The sequence below is a fragment of the Stylophora pistillata genome, chromosome 4 (assembly GCF_964205215.1).
Source record: "Stylophora pistillata chromosome 4, jaStyPist1.2, whole genome shotgun sequence".
Taxonomy (NCBI): domain Eukaryota; kingdom Metazoa; phylum Cnidaria; class Anthozoa; order Scleractinia; family Pocilloporidae; genus Stylophora; species Stylophora pistillata.
This window is the reverse complement of record NC_142522.1, coordinates 44,730,387-44,749,655: the sequence shown is the minus strand read 5'-3', so window position 1 is coordinate 44,749,655 and position 19,269 is coordinate 44,730,387. Positions and strand designations below refer to the sequence as shown.

Below are 19,269 nucleotides of genomic sequence, written 5' to 3'. Positions count from 1 at the left end.
GTCCAGCTTTGAAGTTTTGGCGATGGAAACAGCCTACAAGGTGCATTGTGGCCGTGCTTTTTTCCTCAGGTAGGTCGAGAAGAATCATGGGCTACATGTAACTTTGTTGAATTAGCGGTGAAGGGAGGGCTGGAGGAGTAAAAAACTCGCCTGGACTCATACAGTCCTTGTACTCCTACTATTCTGCACTTGCTTATAAAGCAGAGACTGATTGACCATCGAGAGCAAACAACCTCGTAACTGGAGAAATTATTCAAGTGCTGGAGGACTAAGAAGTCATGGAAGTTTGACCATTAATTTATTGTTGATAAGTAAATAAATTTGGCATAATTTATGCAATTTTAAGAAACCTAGTGACCGCCACACATCAGTGATTCTGAATTGTCAATCTCGGCATGGATGGCTACAAGGTAAATTTTCAGAGAGTTCTTTTAGCGATCTTCGCAGACTGTAACATAGCTTGCAATGATCTAAACATGTTTCCTCTCTAGCTGCATCAGAGGCTTGGAAAGGGAGCGCAGGGGTCTGTGTTTTTGGCAGAAAACAAGCACGATAAAGTCCTGTATGTTTTGAAGAAGGTGAATTGACTTTTTAACCAGACCTACTAGTTCATTGATTACATTTAATAGCAAGGGCGAAACAAGTTTCATTGATCCAGCCTGCAAATTGTTTTTCTTCGTTAAGCTTTATTCGGCCTAAGAAGCGAAATCCAACTAGCGTGCTAAGCAGCAGCTCAAACTGCAATAGCCGTGTAAGCTTAGATTTGTGGAGTTGCTAAAATGTCACATACATTCCACGGTAGTCGTTTTAATTAGTTGCAGCATTTTTCAAAGCAACTATTTCCATTTGCAATGAACCAAGTAGTTTACTGATATATGCTGTACTGAAGAAATGGAATTAGATGGAAGAAATGTTTAACATCAGGAAATAATTCAAACAAAGTTCTCGTGATGAGTAGACGAGTAGAACATGTTGTTATGCTAAAGAATAATGTGTAAATAGAATAAAAAAGAAAGTTAGACTTGTTAAAACAACAGGTAAAGCCTTTTGAACCTGAATTTACATTTAAGTTGAAACACAAATTTTTTAGACGTTTTTATAATGTTAATTTGGAGCTGATCCTCAAAGAATTTGTTTGTTATTGAATGCCATCAAGTGGGCAGGCACAACAGTCCTTGTAACAATTAAATATTCTTCCCTTCTGCATTGCAGATGATGCGAGAGTATGGTGTGAACAAAAAAAGTGGCACATGAGCTATGAACAACTGAGCCACTTCTGATCTTTCTGCTTCTTGAAATCTTGTGTTGCTCAATCATAAAACAATCTTTGAAACATTTAAAGGGAACAGAAACAGAAAATTAGGGTTAAAGCAATCTTGTGATGAACCTACTGAGGGGAATTTCTTTGATGTAGCTTAAAATGGATAAACAGTAGTCTAGGAACTTTTGTCATCAGCACTCTCTTGTATTCGTTGACATCTTGACAAAAAAGAATGAAAAGATTCACTCCAGACAATTACTCAACCTCAGCATTGGTGGCACCTCCTTTATTTAAAACAAATTCCGGATTAATCAATATTAAACTTAAGACTTGATTTTAAAGATAACTGTTCCTTAGATGCTTGAGAAGTCAGTTGCCAGGTTTTTTTCTCTATTGTCATTAATTTTGATAGGTTGAATGCAATGATGAAGGAGAGGCAAATAAAGCATTTCATGAGGTAAAGTTTGGCTGTATCCCTGAGATGAAGAACTGAATTATCTCTTGTGCATTTCCAGAAAACAAAATTATCCTATTAGAGAGAAATCCTAATGGGAAGGGCAAGGGGTTTAACAAAAAATTCCTCTTTAGGTCAGAGTAGGGAGAGAAGTGAGGTTGAAAGGAGAGGGGGAGGGGAGATTAAGGGACTGAATGTGGAAAAAAATTCAGTGGGAAGAACAAAGCTGTACATGTAGAATAAACCAGTGTTTTAAAAAAGAACTTTGCATGTAGGTTAGTAACTTGAATAGGTAGGGATTGAAACATGCATTTGTTTCTGTGACAGGCTGTGGCCTTACAAGAACTTCAACATCCACACAAGCACCCATATATCTGTGGATACAAAGAGTTTTTTGTAACATGGGATAAAGAGGTACATGCTAATTTCATGAATTTCAATAATGTATCTTTCAGGTACGGCGTGTTAAGAAATTTCACTGTCAACAATACCATCTCTATATCATTCTGTAATTGTATAGCCAGGCCCTCCTGTGTCTTATGAGTTTTCCAGGAACAATGCATACAGTGAAACCTTTATTTACCAGTTGCACCACTAACTCTATTGTCTGCTTAATAAAGGTGTTTTCTACTTAGCATTGATAGTGGCTTGTGATAGCCTATTTATTCAACATATCTGGATATGCTATGTCGTTTACGATCTACACTCTTGCATATCGGATTTATCACCATATGTGTGTTCCTAACCTATAGCAAGTACAGTTGGTTTCAAAATTGTATTGAGCTCATTGCATTTGTAAACATTTTTCAGGAGGCAGCCATGTTTGTATGTATTGTGATGGATTTTTACAAGATGGGTGAGCTGTCTGATTTAAATTTTTCTGTTGTTGATGAGCCATTTGCAAGTCATATATTCACAAATTTATCTTAATTAAGCCATTTATGTTTAATGATTACTTTGTCTCATTGAATTTGTGAAGGTGACTTAGATAGGGCCCTGAAGCAAAAACGAGCTAAAGGAGAGTCCATACCAGAACTTGTGAGTGAAACTATATCTTGGAAGTGATAAAAAACCCTGATCCCAGCTGTTGATGAAGCACAAAATCCACAGGCAGAGATTTCTCCTTAGTCTTGTTACTGTGATACTTTATTTTATGTATTTAATGAAACAGAACCGTCTTAAGTTATCCTGAAGATACTGAACATAGAGGCTTTGAGTCCATCAACTTCCTTAAAGACTTGTCTTTGAATGAGTCCCATGGACTCCTTCCCACTTCATGGATCCCCTAAATGTAGATTGAAATATTTTCTGTGCAAGTCTGATTGTTATGATTACCAGTTGTGGTGGCTGTAGACTAGGATTCATTCTTCTTTGGGTTACCCATTGTGAAAGTATATCCTGGACCAGCAAGACAAAATACCAATGGTTAGCATATGATTTTTCGCACAACTGGTTTTCATATCATTTAACCTGCAGTTTTAATAGTTACATATATTAAGTGACACCATACTCATGCTAACATCAGTGATCAAAAAACAGGTTGAGAGTTCAGTGTTTTTACCCCATATTTACAATGTGATGAACTGGATTTGAAATTGGCAGGAATCTATCTTTTCAATTCCTTTCTGCTAAGTTAAAAGGAAAATGTCTTCTGCCCTCTTATTATAAACTGAATAATCTGAAGTGAATCTCATGTTGTTTTTATTCTTGCTGTACCTAATGTGTTTTCAGGTTATAAAAAAGTGGTTTGGTCAAATGGTTGATGCACTGACCTGGGTTCATACCAAGAGTATGATTCACAGGTACCCTACTCATTGTTGAATGATGTTGTTTTCAAATTTTCTATTGGATGATAAACTTTTTTTACTAGGAACTATTTCTGCCAGTAAATTGTAAGAAGGACCTGTTAAAATGTATCCAAAAAATAATTGTTTCAAGTTTCAAGATTCATTTAAGGCTGATAGTATTAGACATCGTGTAATAAAAATTTGTTTTTCTCCCATGGGCAGGGATCTAAAGCCAAGTAACATTTTTCTTGCTGAGGATGGAAGCATTTCAGTTGGTAAGTCATTGATCTGATGTTAATGATACTATCTGTAAAGTTCTTCTTCTGTGCACACCCTAAGATCTAAACCTACATCAAGACCTAGAAACTGTAAGAAGTAGATTCCCTTTTGAATTTTTTCACCACCAAGTCCAGCTTTGAAAAATACAAAGAGGTTTAAGATTTTGGTCTTTGATTTGTGGACTCCTGCTTTTTGAGGATCGGGGTGTCAATATTGTATTTGACCTTTTAGAATATGATGTAAGGGTAAGAATAACAACCAACGTAAAAATACGTTACTTGGATTTAATAATTATGGTGATAATTATTTGATAATTATAATAATAATCATAATGATGACATATTTATCATAATGATATGATCATTTTTGAGTGAAAAAAGGAAAGTTTGGCAAGATAATATTGTACATGTGAAAAAAGCTCCAAACAGTTACATGTTATAATTTGATTTCCAGTGTTATCTACATGAATAAATAGTTAGTTGATTGCCCCAACCTAGATAGAATAACACCTGAGTTGATAAGTTCAGACAAATGCTAAGTGAGGGCCAATGGTCTCATTGTTTTGCTTATCTTTATTCTCAAGGTTATTTCCCACCTTCAGATAGCGAAAAAAAGAATTTTTTCTTTTATTTGACTAAACTGAAGTCGAACAATTTACCCAACATAACTCCAGAAAAAGGAAATTATAAAATTTGCAAAAGCATCCAAGTTATTAGAATCAGGAAGGTGTCATAATCTTGTATCTGAGTGAGTCCCCTGGGGGAATTTTCACAGCAGCTGCTCCTCTTCATATTATTTGCATATTTTGTTTACATCCTGCACTTGACAAAACTCACATGTGGAAGCTTTTTGCTTGTGGAAAAATTTTTGCTCATAGAAAAATCAAAAGCTGAAAAAAAAAGGGACAAAAAAGGGGGGGGGGGGGGGAAACAGACCCAAAGAAGAAAGAAGATTATCATTCTGACCAGAAAAGAAAAAAAAGTCCTTGTTAAAAGCGACTGGTACTCCACTCCACATTGGCATCCAGATTTTGAACAAAGGAGTCACCGTTAAACCATAATTTTTCAATTTGTTTCCTTTTATTTATGCAAGTACCAGCCTTGATAAAAAACATTTGAATCACCTCAAATCATTATTTTCAAAGCTGTCTGTCAATTTATTTGATTTTGAGAGAAATACATCCACTTTGAACAAATTTATAGGGTATGTAGATTCAATTGATTTTCGTGAGATTTAGCCAAAACATTCAAGGGTTGATATTTAAAATATTTTTCAGGTGGCATCTATTTATGCTACACATCTCACGTATTTTGTGCTACTCTAACTTTTAATGTGGATATCTAGACAACCAATCAGAATATCGGAAAAGCCAGACAGTCTTTTGTTGATTGATGTCTTGTGAATAAGACTGAGCAGCCATTTTGTTCATGCTGTAGGATCCATTGCCCAATAAATTCAGCAGAAGAACCCCTTGGTTGTTTCATGTTTTACCGGCTCCTGACACTTCCTAAAACTATATTTTATTATTAGCTTCCTATTGATGTGTGGTTTGTTAGGATTTTCTTGAAAATAGTGCGTGTTCAAATTTTTTCCTGAAGAACAACTGCAAAGGTGGGAAGTAACCTTAAAACTACCTTTTTTTGGAACTTAGATTTGCTGATTTTTGTATCAAGATGACTAAGCTATAATTAATATGTTATGGAAAACAGGTGATTTTGGTGTTTCAACCATTATGGATGATGCAAGGACTCGCACACGAACTACAGTAGGTGTGTGTCATGTCCCTAATTATCTTTTATAAAGTTATATATTAGAATTTGATAGTTTTTCAACAACTATTTATAAGAATTCATTATCAGTGATTATTTGTGATGATAAAATTGCCTTTGATCTTTCTTGAATAATATTGCTTCTGTGTGTTTAACAATGTTTTGGGGGCAGTAATTAATATCCTTTGGTGCATTATCTCTGTTTCCAAACAGTAGCTGATAGGGAATTATTTGTATTGATTTGTTGTGGATGGTAAAAGCTTCACAAATCAAATGATGGAATATTCACATTTATTTAGTTTACAGCCTCTTGTTAAATAGTTATTATACATCATTTCCCATCATTTCAAATTTCTCTGGCGTCTCTGGTGAAGATAAAAAAGCAGTGCTTACTAAGCAGTTATTCTTATTTAGGAACAATGAACTGGATGGCACCGGAGGTACTAGAGAAGCCGTATCCTTTTCAGAAATCTCAAAAATATTTCTTGTCATAACCCACCCATAATTTTTCTGGTTAGTCTATCGGCCACTTCACATCACATGGTGAAAAATCACGAGACAGTTATAACACTATAACCCTCATTTTGGTTGATATTTTTCCTCTGGTTATTTCCATTGGAAAGAAGCAAAGCCATTGGAGTTGATTATATTTGTGATTATATTTGTGAGTGTAAAGCTGACCTAGTCACTGACAGAGGCTTGGTTAAGTTGTGATGATGCAGTTTGAGCAGAACTTTGTCCAGATGGATATATTAAGCTATTGGATCATGTATACGATTGTTGTCAAGCTGGTAGTACAGCTCTATTGTTCAGGGACTCGCTAATGGTCAAGAAGGTGGGTGGTGGTGCTAAAATGTCAGTTGAGTTTTCAGAGATGATTATCTAGCTGGCTTCTTCCTACGATCTCAGTTATAGTATTATGGACCACAGTCTGACTCTGATGATCACAGGATCCCCATGACCATGTTGTTTAATGATTTTACTGACCATCTAGAAATGGTAAATCTCTGTAAAGAACAGCTGGTGATCATTCATTGGTGAATTTAATATCCATGTAGATGTACCTAGCAGTAGTGACTTGACCAAATTACAAGGAAATTAAATTCACCATTGGTGAATTTAATATCCATGTAGATGTACCTAGCAGTAGTGACTCGACCAAATTACATGGAAATTAAATTCACCATTGGTGAATTTGATATCCATGTAGATGTACCTAGCAGTAGTGACTCAACCAAATTTCAAGATCTGCTGGAATCCTCCTGCCTACAACAGCATGTGGTGGGCCCAACCCATATTCGTGGTCCTGCCCTAGACTTAATCATCACCTGCCAGTCCAACCAGATTGTAAGATCCACAGCTCGAGTCCACAGCTACTTCTCTGATCATGCACAAGTGCTGTCATCTTCATTCAGTCAAGCTTTCTTTCTCCACCAGTACTCTCTTGTATGGGAAAATAAGATCAGTTAGCATGGATTCCCTGAAAGATGACCTGGCTAAGTCTGAGTTATGCAAAAAATCCACTGGACGACCTAGAGGAACTTGTTTTGTCCTATAACAAAACCCTAAGAGCTGTGCTGGACAAGCATGCCCCTGTTGAGACTCGAACAATTGTTGTGTGTCCACAAGTTCCATGGTGCACAAACAAAATCAGAGAGAGTGATGGAAAGCTGAAAGAAGATGGAGATTATCAAAACTTGATTCTGGCTTGGCTGTCTTCAAAGTTAATGTAATGCTGTCAACAATCTTATCAACAAGGCACAACAAGCATTTTAAACTAAATTTATCAAGGATAACAGCTGCTATTAGCAAAAGTTGTTTCAAGGTACTAAACACCTGTTTAATCAGTTGCAGGGTGATGAGTTACCACTGAATCTGTATGCCCCCACATTCACAAACAAAGTAGGAAAGTATTTTGTGTAAAAGGTTGATACAATCCAGAGATGAATTGATGCTCTTATTATAGATTTACCTGCCTTGGCATCCACTACTGCTAATGGTTCTGCTCGGTCAACTCCATAGTTATCTGCATTTAAGACCCATTCTGCGAACAATGTTAAATCACTTATTCATAACTCAAGACTGATGTTTTGCCTCCTCAACGTAATGCTCTCATGCTTGGTCAGCAGAGATGATGCTCTTCTTCCAGTCATTACTACAATCAATAACAAATCATTAGAAGCTGGACTCCCCAAGTTCTGGAAGGAGGCACTAGTAATTTGTCCATTATTCAAAAAGCCTGGTCTTGATATCATATTCAAGAATTTCAGACCAGTAAGCAATTTGGCTTTCTTATCAAAGCTCACTGAGAAAGCAGTCTTGCATCAGATACATGAACACATGGTTGAGATGAGCCTATACTTGAATGCTCCAGTCAATCAGCTTATGGGTGTGTTATAACACTGAAACTGCTCTTCTGAAAGTTAGGAATGATATCCTGCTCAATATGAATAAACAACATGTAACTCTTCCAGTGCTACTCGATCTTAGTGCTGCTTTTGATACAGTCAAGCACAATATGTTGCTGGAGGCACTCAATACACTAGGACCTGGGGCTAGGGTGTTCAAGTGGTTCCAATTATATTTATCAGGGTGCAGTCAAAGGATATTAGTTTGTTGGTGTCTGGTGGAGAAGTTTGATTTAAACTGGGGAGTTCCTCTAGGCTGCTGTTTAGGACTGCCTTTGTTTACCATCTATATGAGCTTGTTACTAGATGTTGTCACAAAATATCTTCTATCATTCCACTGCTATGCAGATGATACCCAACTTTACATCTCTTTCGGCCCAGCAGTTGAAACAGGTCACTTGGATGCCATTGCTGCTATTGTGTTGTATTAAGGCAATCAGGTGTTGGATGCATGAGAATAAAGTAATGTTGAAGGTGGAAAAAAATTAGTTTCTTTTAATTGGCATGAAGCAGCCGCTTGCCAAAGTAAAAATTAACACATTATTTTAAGTTGGCAAACTAATAGCTTTGCACTCTCCTGTTTAAAACCTTGGAGCTGGTTTGACTGAAACCTATCTATGGTTGATCATGTCACCAAGACTTGTTCTGCAGTGTTTTATTAGAAGAATTAGAAAGTGCCTATCTAAAGAATGTACAGAGACACTTATACTTGCCTTTATATCTAGCTGCCTGGACTATTGTAACAGCCTCCTATTTGGAGTTCCTGAATGCAATCTACACAAATTACAGAGAGTCCAGAATGCAGCTGCACTAAATTATAAAATGATCTTCCACGCTCTATCAGAAATACCCAATCTTTAAACAAGTTTTAGAAAGCCATTAAGACTTTTTATTTGCAACAGCTTTTTAATTCCTTTTTAATTTTTGTATATCTTTGTGAACATGTTTATTTTTTTGGTTTTTAGTATCTATGTAGAGTTGAATTTTTAACATTTAACCTGTTGACGTCCGTAAGCGCCCATGTGGACCCACACTCTTTCTATGCCTTGTGATGTCATCACTTTAAACCCTGGAGCACGACTTTGAGCACGTACTTGAACAGGTTGAAAACATCTTACAAACGATACCAGAATGAGCGCAATAGAGTGAAGGAGATTGGAGAAATAGCCAAAAAACCATGTAAACTTTGACCTGAAAATCTGCACGAAAATCTTGTTCCATTACCCACTTACCTTTCTGAGCATGTGGTTTGAAAATAATGAGTAGTTTCCTAAAAAATCTCTACATCAAAATGAAGCCTACTAAATTTCCAGCAAGCGAGGAGAAACTTCAGGCAAGGAAAGGGGAAAAAAAAAGGCAGGAGAAAGAGAGAAAAGTAAAAGTCGTAAGTGGGGCATTACTTTTCAAAATTTTGCTTTCTGCACCTGCCCGAGATTTTCAGGCCGCCATTTTGCATTTGGATCGAAAGGCCATCAAGTGTACAAGTTGTCAATGGGTTTGTGGTAAGTTTGAGCTTTTAAAACCACAACAGTGACCCGAAATCTGCTCGACGAGCTTCAAAACACAGTTTTTCACAAAAGCTGTGGCTATTAATGGGTTAATAGTAATACACAATTGAAAATTCGTATATTGATAATTGTGCAATATAAGTCAATAAATCGTTATTTTTTATTATTAGAGAAGCCAGTGCAAATGTCAAACTTTTTCATCTTTATTATTTTGCATGGAAGAAAACAAACTCATTTTGAAGAGTCCAGTTATAACAACATTAAGAAAACCTGATCTCAAATGCTGCTCCTGAAAGTACAAAAAAGTCAACAAAATTCTCTGTCAACACATGACATAAAAATTAATTGAAGGGTTATGAACGTCTTTCTTGCTTGCTGGTATGTGGGCTGATGATATCCTTGCTTGAGAGATTGTCCTCAATTTTACATTTCCCCTCCAGTGCTTCTCAGGCAAATATTCATTTTTCAGACAGTCTTTAGTGGGATCAATAAATTAATGGCTATTTAATTCTGTTTGGGGAAAATCATTTCATTATTTGAGCTGTGTCTATCTACTGATGTGTAGCTCACTTATCATGGTTGATTGGCAAGGCTATCTGTCCTAGTATTCTTGATGTCTCCTCTTCTTAATGTTTGGAAGATATGATGAACGGAGTGATGTCTGGTCACTTGGATGCATAGTTCTTGAATTAGCCACTTGTGGCTTCTTGGATGTGAGTAATGTTAAAATCGATTAATGACATAAAAATGTATGAAAGGTTAACAAATACATTTATGCTGATAATTAGTCACATAGTGCAAGCAGAAATTTTTTTAGAAGAGGATTTACTGTAGTTTAAAGCATGTATTTTCTTTGCTGATAAAATTGTCACCTTCAGAACAGTTACTAAGTTTAACCTTGAAAAGTATTTAAAACTTTCATTTTATTTTTCTTTTTGTACCATGCAAGCATTCTTCCTAGCAATCATTTAATATTATGATAAAGTAGGCTCTAGTTATAGTATGTGAAGCAAGTTGTTATTGTATTTGAGATTGCCTTCACAGACCTTATGTTTCTGTTATTGCAGCAATCACAGATATCTTCCAAACTTTTTCAAATCAAACACTCTCCTCAAGAACTAGAAGATGTACTCAAAGAAGTTGAGAAGGTCTCTATCTCTTAAAAGACTGTTTACATATATGCTACTTTTTTTTTTTTTGTGAGAACATTTTCATATTTAAGGCATATTTGCTTACATTGTTTACCTAAAGTAATCACTTGTGAGAAATATACCAAGTAACTGGACACTACACTCACAACTGCAAATGCTTTGTTAAGACACTGGTTGGAGTTCTGATGGAATAATGAGTTATTTCCATTTGAATTGTATTATTTGATATTACTTTAATACCATTTTTGTAGGCATACAAAACAAAAGACGCTAAAGATCTCTGCCAAACTATTCGAATTATGCTGAGAAGAAATTTCCAACAAAGACCTACCATGAAGTAAGAATTGTATAAACTTTCAAGCAGCCAGTTTCAGAAGGATAACCAAAAATTATTGAAATTACGGTTGTTCAATTTTCATTGTTATTGTGGTCTGCTGCCGCCCAGCTTTCCTGCTGTCATGTCTCTTAATTGTCAGCATCCAGGATTGATGTTCTTATTGCAAACCAAATCATAAAATCACAAGCAATTATTTCATTCATTTTCTGATCAATTAGAATATTACAACTTACAGGAAGGACTTGACAAACTAATTAAGAACAATGTGAGTTTGGATGGACTTGCATTATTCTTTTCTTTTTACTTGGAAACATACTTTGTATTCTCACTTGTGTGACATTTTTTTTACATAGGGAACTGGCTGAGCTGCCCTATGTTAAAGGTTGTATTGCACTATCCAGTAAACAACCAAAAGGAACGGGGGCTGCCTCTAAAGGAGCAAGGAAAGATGGTGTGTGCAAATTACAAGTTGTTCCATGGATACAGTCAACTAAGGTTTACATATTATGAAAAAGGTTCAATGTTTACATTGTTATCAAATGTTGTTTATTGTTTTCTACAGCTGCAAAACCAGTACCTAAAGATAAGGGTGTGGCAGGTGTTCTTGGTAAGTATTTATCCATCAATCTTTGAACAATTTTTAAATGAAAATTTCTGAAGTACCAGATTGTTTCCTTGTAAGTAATATCTAAAGTTAGCTCTGCTGAGAGGTTAAGTTGTTTTTTTAGAACTTATTAAGAATAAGTTACTCACTTCAGATGAATTAAATCTGTATTTTCATAAATCTTTTCTTCTTGTATCCAAACTGCAGATTACATGAAGAAAAACAAAGACAGTGTAGCTTGTCAGGTAACATGATAGAGCAGGTTCTTTGGTTATCCTCTTCCTTCAAGGCTCTTACCTTGATCATTTTGCTGGACAGTAAGAAATAATGATAACATTTTAACATGTTTTACCAAAGTGATTTTTAAAAGAATGAATAAAATGAGATAAGATGCTTGTTAAAAAAGTGTGAATTACTTGTGATACTGACCTGTCCAGTCAGATATTTCAGTGTTTTATTTTGTGACAGGTACAAGCTTTGAAACACCTCGAACAAATTACAAGGAAACAAGGTATTTGTGTTTAGTATGCAATGCTGGTGTAGTGTGGTGTGTTCTTGTCTGACCTGTGAACTAAAAATTACTTCACAGGCGCGTAGCGTCCTCAACGCATATACCCACGTGCGTACTTGAAGTGACCAGAAAAATTTGAAAACAATGTTGTGTTTGCGCCAAGTTTGCTCAAAATAAGGGCAAGACGCTTTGTTCTTTGCTTGTATTCACACAGCTATTTCAAACAAGAAATAAAGAACGCAGTATTTTTCGCTCAGTTTACTTAGGTTTCTAGATCATATGCACTTGGGTGTACTTGAAAAAATAACCACGCTACGCGCCTGCTTAAGCTCACATGATGTGGAGGATGACCTGCCTAGAGCAGTCTATTATTTGTAATGATACATTTTCATATAAAAAGTAACATATACTTTGTATTAACTGTTGGTAATCCGATGCCAAAGTACAGTTGGTTCCACTAACCGAAAAACAATTAAAGGTAAGAGTGCAAATCTAGCGTAGCGAGCGTTACAAGGGGAGAAGCTAGTTCAGGTCATTTTATTATTCATACCAAGTGCCCGCTGGTCATTAGTATAGTCTGCCACAGGGTGTGTTTTTAGGAATGTGTGTGTGTGTGTGTGTGTGTGTGTGTATACTTTTTATATTTAAATTTTGAATGTTTTCCCTGCTTGCAGATGTGTCTTTGAATAAAAAAGCAAAGCAGCAAATTGCAGAAACCATGACAAATGAAAACAAAAAACAAGATCCATCCAAAGATGTTCACCTTCAGGCCTTAAAGATATTTATTAATCTTTTTCCACATGGTGAGGAATTATTACTCGTTTATACAAAGTGGAACAAAGGCCCACTGCCGAAATTTCTTGCTTCTGTGGGTTGGAGAAATGTCCAGTACAAGTTAACCAAGCCATAGCGCTTTTCGTTCCACTAATTTATTCTTGTTTTTCTCGTTGCCATGTTCCCACCAATAACGTAGCTCCATTTTCTGCCTTTAAAAGCACACACAACCCACAATTCCTCTATTCGCTCCGACGAAGGGCTAACGCTCGAAACGTCAGCTTTTGTAATCGTTACGGTGGCCAATTTACCATTTCAACTTTGTTGATATATCCAAATCATAGCATGATCTAGCGATTGTTTTGCTGTAAGCTTTCTATCCTCGTTAGAGAGCATGTATGAGTGTGTACGTGGTGAGGCGCTCATTGAAATTCAATTAGAAAGTTTTTGGCACGTGCAAAGATGGCTGAGAAGTGGTTTTGACCAAGAGTTGCCTGGGTTCATAAGAGTTCGTACCATGTATTTAGCAGGTGCAAGTACAGGGTACGGACCTACTAAGGCCTTTACTCGACTGGCATGCTTTAAGGAACATGAAAAAGAACAATAGAAATGTTTGTGATTCAGTAAGATGTAGAGAAGTGGTCCTGTATTTTGTGATTCAGTTAGATGCAAAGAAGTGATCCTGAATTTTGTGGGTTTATTACAGGATTGTTTTTTTAATAGCTTTTTTGCTTTTCAGCCGATGATAATGACGTCATGTTTACAGAGGAAATAATTCGGCCTATTCTTAAAGCAATGAAGGTGAGTTATTGTTAGCGTTGAGTAGTTAAAGGTGTTCCTGAGTTTCAAAGTTAAAGGAATTGCTAATTCAATGCGTTTTTCATAACCTCCATTTTCAAAGGTTCTTGCTGCTGCTTTTTTTCTCTTCCTTGTAGTCCCACATAACTTCATCTGAGCTCCAGGCTTGTGGTTGTCAGTTACTTATGGCCCTTTCAGCGGAGGGTAAGTTAGAGGAACGAAGCACCTCGTGTCTGATGGTTAAACTTTTCTAACCATTTCCAAGAATTAAAGCTAAGTACAAAAATTGATAAAAATCAGAGTAAGAAAACAAAGTAATAGCTGAAAATCATCTCATGATGCTGTAAGATTTGACGTTTAGATCATCGTTGAACCTGTGAGACAGCAAATTGAAATAATCAGATCCTCTGGAAAAAGTATTTATCAAATTACTACTATTATCCTGTCAGCTAAAATATAAAGCAAAGTGAAGCTATAAAATGATGTGGTGTCATCCTTCAGTCTAATTTAGGTTTTCAAAGCACACTAAGATAAAGTTATGTGAAGCCAACTAATGTTTGTAGACAATAAGAGGACTCAGAAAAGAAGAATGTAGCTAGGATGAAGTCCATCTACTTTTCAAAGCAATTGTTCTCTCGAAAATAACTTTGGACCAAGTGAAGCTAATTTAATATGTAAATTCTAGTGTTTCTTGAAGAGATGTGTTGAAGAAGATGTATTTATGTATCTAAGTGTTTAAATGGACTTGCTGGGCATGATATGAACTTTATAAGACAGCATGAACAACATGATTATAATACCACAACTAAGCTAAATCTCACACTTCCATGTGTCAAGAGGGACTGGGGTCAACAACAGACAGCATTTCATGCTATAAAGGATTTTAACTCTCTTAGCCAAGAAATCAGCCAATCCGTTAATCTTAATATTTTTAAACTTAATCTTTTAAACTTGTGAATTAATGAATTTCATACCATGTTATTTTTAAATCTGTGATCCATATGAATTTTAAGTTAATGTGTTGTTTCTTTTTATAATTTTTATATATTTTTAATTTTAATGTGCGAAATTTTTTGTTTCGTTTTTTGTTGGAGATCCTTTTCGAAAACCATATTTTATATGAAAAAATCGTCTCAATAAAGATTATTATTATTATTATTAAAGATTATTATTAAATACAATTTTAAGTCAATGTGTTGTTTCTTTTTATAATTTGTATATATTTTTAATTTTATCATTAAAAATTTTTTGTTTTGTTTTTTGTTAGAGATCCTTTTCGAAAACCATATTTTATATGAAAAAATCATCTCAATAAAGATTATTATTATTATTATTATTATTATTATTATTATTATTATTATTATTATTATTATTAAAGACGAGATATTCTAAAAAATTAGCACCAACAGCTGCCATCCTCAACACTCTATGCTACCACGAGTAAAGGAATCCGCCATGAACAAGTCTAAGATGCGATAGTAGGCAGCTACCTAAAATAAAATACCTACTTATTGACTGAGTTTGGTCGGGTCGGACGAGAAAATATTTGGCTCAAAGTCATGACGTACGGACCGAGTGCAGCGATGTCCGTGCCTCGTGACCAAGGGCCAAAAATATTCCCGTCCAGCCCCAACAAACTCGGTGAGTAAGCATTTTATCCTATGACCACTAAGTCTTGAAAATTTCAACCTAAATAGGACACAATTGAAGGGTACACACAATCACCTGAGCACCAAAAAAAATTCTGGAATTCTAACTTTTCCTTTATTTTTTCGAATCAGAACGAGAAACTTTCAATTCCTTGAAAAACGCGACTTTTTTTGCTCATTTCTGTTTTCCTTTTAAGTTTGTGCAACAAAGCGACGTGAAGGCAGCAGTACCGGATGGCTTTTTCCGGAACGGCTTACCTCAACCCTTCCGTCCTTACACTCGGCAGGTTTTGTTCTGGTTTAGTATTGGATTGCACTCGCGGGGCTAAACCGGGTCATATGATGAACATTTATTAACATCAAATAAACAATGCTAACTTTTTTCCATTTGATTATTTTTGTGATTAGAGGCGGCAGGTGAAATAATCGGTCGTTGTGGAGGAGTGCAGGACTTGTTATCAGCGTTGCGAGCTTTCCCTGACAACAAAAGCATTGCTTCCAACTGCTGTGGTGCTCTGTGGAGTCTGGCTGTCAGTGGTATGGGAACAAATTTTTAAAAAAATTTATGTTTGAAAGAACTGAGAGATTTTCATACAAAAGAAGTGACGTGTGGACCGCGTCAGTGGCTACTGGCTGTTCTGATTGGGCGACTGTTACTTCCGTGAATTTCCTAATAATCCGTGGCGGTTGAGCATCGCGCACAGTGCTAGATTCGTTCCCAGTCCGTGGCGGTTGAGCATCGCGCACAGTGCTAGATTCGTTCCCAGTCGTACATGGCTTGTGGATAATTCTACCTTGTCTGAGCTTGTGTTATCATGTGAGTGAGTTCCAATCAGTGGATATGGGTACATTTTGTTTTTCAACTCAGTAGTACAGTCTATATCTACTAGGGTGAACCCAGTTTTTTAAAGGTGATTTCCTCTTGTTTGAAGGTGTCTTACTTTCACTTTTGATATTTGCAGAGGACAATTGCAAGATAGTGTCTGAGGAACGGGGTCTTGAAGACATTGTCCTCGCCATGGGAAGACATAACACAGATGTTGATTTGGTGGAAGCTGCGTGCTCTGCTCTTTGGTCTCTTTCAATGGAAGGTAAAATGAACTCACAGCAGATTTACATCATCGGCAGTTGGTGTTTGGGTCTTTCAGAAATCAGGAATGAATGTTTTATACACACTTACCATTCCCAAATAGCTCAAATGCGTATCGTTCGACCGACCCCCAAATCTGAAGGTCTGTTTGTTAAAATCCACTCGAGAGGCTTTCTTTGTTCCATGCTTATTAGAAAGGAATGACGCTTTTCTTTATTCCAAGACCGAGATCGTAATTTACCATGTTCCTTATTCGACTGTTAGTCTTGACAATCTTAACTATCCTCCACTTTGTTTTCTTCCAGACCAAAAACTTTTTGCCCTTTTTGATTGGTTCTCAACAATCTTGAATAATTTTTCTTGCAGAGGTCAATTTAGAACTTATGGAGGACCTTAATGTTATTGACCTGATTGTGGATGCCATTAAAATGCACAAAAAGGTATTGAAATGTCTTTGGGACTGTCGGTGATTTCGCAGTGCGGTATCGACAGTTACGGAAAGCCAAGCGTGACTTCTGTTCTAAAATGAAAACCTTCATGCAGAGGCGTGTCTTGTGCTGGCAAATGGTTTGACTTTGTATTCATGGACTCAGATTGTCAATTCCTGAGAGTAACTAAATCTCCACATTTAGGTCCAGGGGTCTCTTACATAAAATACAAAGTCTTGAAGGAAACTGTAAGGTAAATTTTTTGATAGGGTGTACAAACAGCAAAGGGGTAGAGTAAACCAAAAAGACCACTTGTACTGTTAAGAATGGAAAACATTAAGACGGAATGCAGTTAACGAATCCGAAATTTTAGCCTTACTTTATTAAGATGCACAAGCTTTTCGTGACTTGTTTTAACTTACGTCTGTGTTGCAGGAGCCTAAAGTCATTAAAAATGCTTGCATGGCATTAGCAAGTATTGTGGAGGCTCGAGGTAAGAGAACGACAGTTTCATGTTCTAGCTTTTGTGAGCTACTTTCAAACCTTTTTGCCGGAAAATTAACCCCAAGAACGAAACTCGCGTCTCTGCAGATGCATTTAATATTTACCAAAACTAGTGTTTAATAAGATGATTATACTTTGTTGCACTTTCTGGTTCTAACTAAATAAACCGTGAATTATTTTTTTCCTTTTAGAGGTCTGTGCTTATCAGTTGTTGAAGATTGAAGGATTGGAGAGCATCATAGCTGCCTACAAGTAAGATGAAAGTATTTTCTTGACTCTACACGAAGCTAATGATGTTCACTGGTGTTCTGTAGGGATCAGATGGACAGCAAGAACATCGAGATTATAATTCAGTGGGAGCACGTCAACTCTTAGGAGTCCTACATTGCACTCAGTTATCAGTTCCTCTTAAAATCTCTCGCAGTGGGACAAAGATAAAAGATAAAGTTCTTTGGTTAAAATGTAAGAATTGGTTTGTGAAGTATCAGAAGCCGTTGAAGTTAAGTTTTCATAAATCTACTATATTTTCATGTGTATTTGCATGCGACAATACGAGGGTTACCTAATTATCGCCACAGGTATGACTCAGGGTGTAATTCATTCGAAGTGAGTTCCTTCAGTGGCTCGCGTGTACGCAGTCATTCTGTACCCACGCATTGTAAACGTGCTACTCTCTTTTGTTTTATTTTGTAGTAACCTCAAAACCAACGACGAAGTAGTGGAGAACATCTGTGTCCTTTTTTCTGAGCTGGTAGAATATGGTAAGACAAAATTACTGCATTTGGTATTGGTAAGTGAAGAGACTTCTAATGAATTCAGGTTTTTTTCTTTTTTACAGACGACATCAAAGACGAAATGAAACTGAATGCTAATATTACTAAATTGCTGTCTGAAGCTAAATCCAATTTCTCAGATGATGAACACGAGGTAAAATTAATTTAGTTATGGACTCTGTTTCTAACTGTTCACAGCTTTCCTCTGACAGGAGCTGTTAAGATAGTGAAGTGCAGTTGATCTGTTGTGTTATTCGTCTCCTTGGTGCCTACGCATTGTCACATTGCGTATACCGGTAACCTTGCACTGTCATAAAAAACCCGATACCGTTGCTATTGTGTAACTCAACGATACGATTCCGTGACATTCTGTTGTTGTGGTATCAGTAAACATTTTAACACATTGTGTTACTCTTGTTTAACACGGGACGTTGTGGTGTTGTGTTACTTCCCAGGACTTACTGATGGCCGCAGCAGGTGCTTTAGCCATGTTAGGAGGAGGTCAGCGAGGGGATCGACGAAACAGTTCTGCAAGGTCCAGACCCAGAAGTGCGGCTAGGAAATGCTGATGCATACTTTGTCACGCAACGCATCTTTTTCACTACACCGTGGGCCAGTAGAGAGGAGGAGCGGTGGAGATTGATATTTTGAGGGCTTTGAAGGACTGATGAATAACATCTTTTCATCCTGAATTTGATTTTGCCTCGTGGGGATAACTTTGCCGTTTGGTTGCCGTTGTGTTTTCTTCTATTTTGTTTTTCAATCTGCTGTAACGCATACAAGTCACGCTTCAAATTAATCGCATCTTTAGCATACCCCAATTTTATCGACGAGTTTTAACCGTTAGTTATATCGTACTATTTATCAAATACATGTAAATATCAGCTTTCAATCCATTGGAATCGGACACGTCTGGTGTGAGAGTTCTTTAAAAGGTGTAATTCATCAGGAATCAAGTTGTACACTTGTGAATAGTTTAACCATCGCACTACGAGCTGAATCAAATTTATACAGTGCTTTTTCTTTTTTTTTTTATATCATGATTCTAAACATATGAAGATTAAACGATCTACAGTTCTTAACCTGGTTCTTGATATTTGTTTAATTTTGTTATTAAGTAAAAAGCACCTTAACCTTGTAACCAAGAGAAAATAACATCTGGCAGTAGGAATAGTGCTTTTTGA

At 36.4% G+C, this 19,269-nt stretch overlaps 1 protein-coding gene across 3 annotated transcripts; it reads left to right on the top strand.

The window, feature by feature from the left end:
* Positions 1 to 3: 3 nt before the first annotated feature.
* Positions 4 to 19,167, top strand: LOC111326614 (uncharacterized). 3 transcript variants are annotated; one of them, XM_088756015.1, is made up of 28 exons: positions 4 to 69; positions 492 to 578; positions 1,674 to 1,718; positions 2,043 to 2,129; positions 2,526 to 2,571; positions 2,695 to 2,753; positions 3,447 to 3,517; positions 3,725 to 3,777; positions 5,491 to 5,550; positions 5,965 to 6,004; positions 10,107 to 10,179; positions 10,534 to 10,614; positions 10,869 to 10,954; positions 11,308 to 11,405; positions 11,517 to 11,561; positions 11,766 to 11,803; positions 12,027 to 12,069; positions 12,744 to 12,872; positions 13,583 to 13,644; positions 13,779 to 13,845; positions 15,699 to 15,827; positions 16,253 to 16,381; positions 16,747 to 16,820; positions 17,244 to 17,301; positions 17,504 to 17,564; positions 18,006 to 18,073; positions 18,151 to 18,239; positions 18,541 to 19,167. In XM_088756015.1, the coding sequence occupies exons 5-28, from the start codon at positions 2,535 to 2,537 to the stop codon at positions 18,652 to 18,654; spliced, it is 1,764 nt and encodes a 587-aa protein (XP_088612141.1). In that variant the 5' UTR covers positions 4 to 69; positions 492 to 578; positions 1,674 to 1,718; positions 2,043 to 2,129; positions 2,526 to 2,534; the 3' UTR covers positions 18,655 to 19,167. The 3 variants fall into 3 exon arrangements, 2 of the variants coding, with proteins under 2 accessions (XP_088612141.1, XP_022786381.2); XR_015999677.1 differs by lacking the exon at positions 4 to 69 and adding an exon at positions 296 to 410 and having other exon boundaries at positions 18,132 to 18,239; XM_022930646.2 differs by lacking the exon at positions 4 to 69 and adding an exon at positions 339 to 410.
* The last annotated feature ends 102 nt before the right edge of the window (positions 19,168 to 19,269 follow it).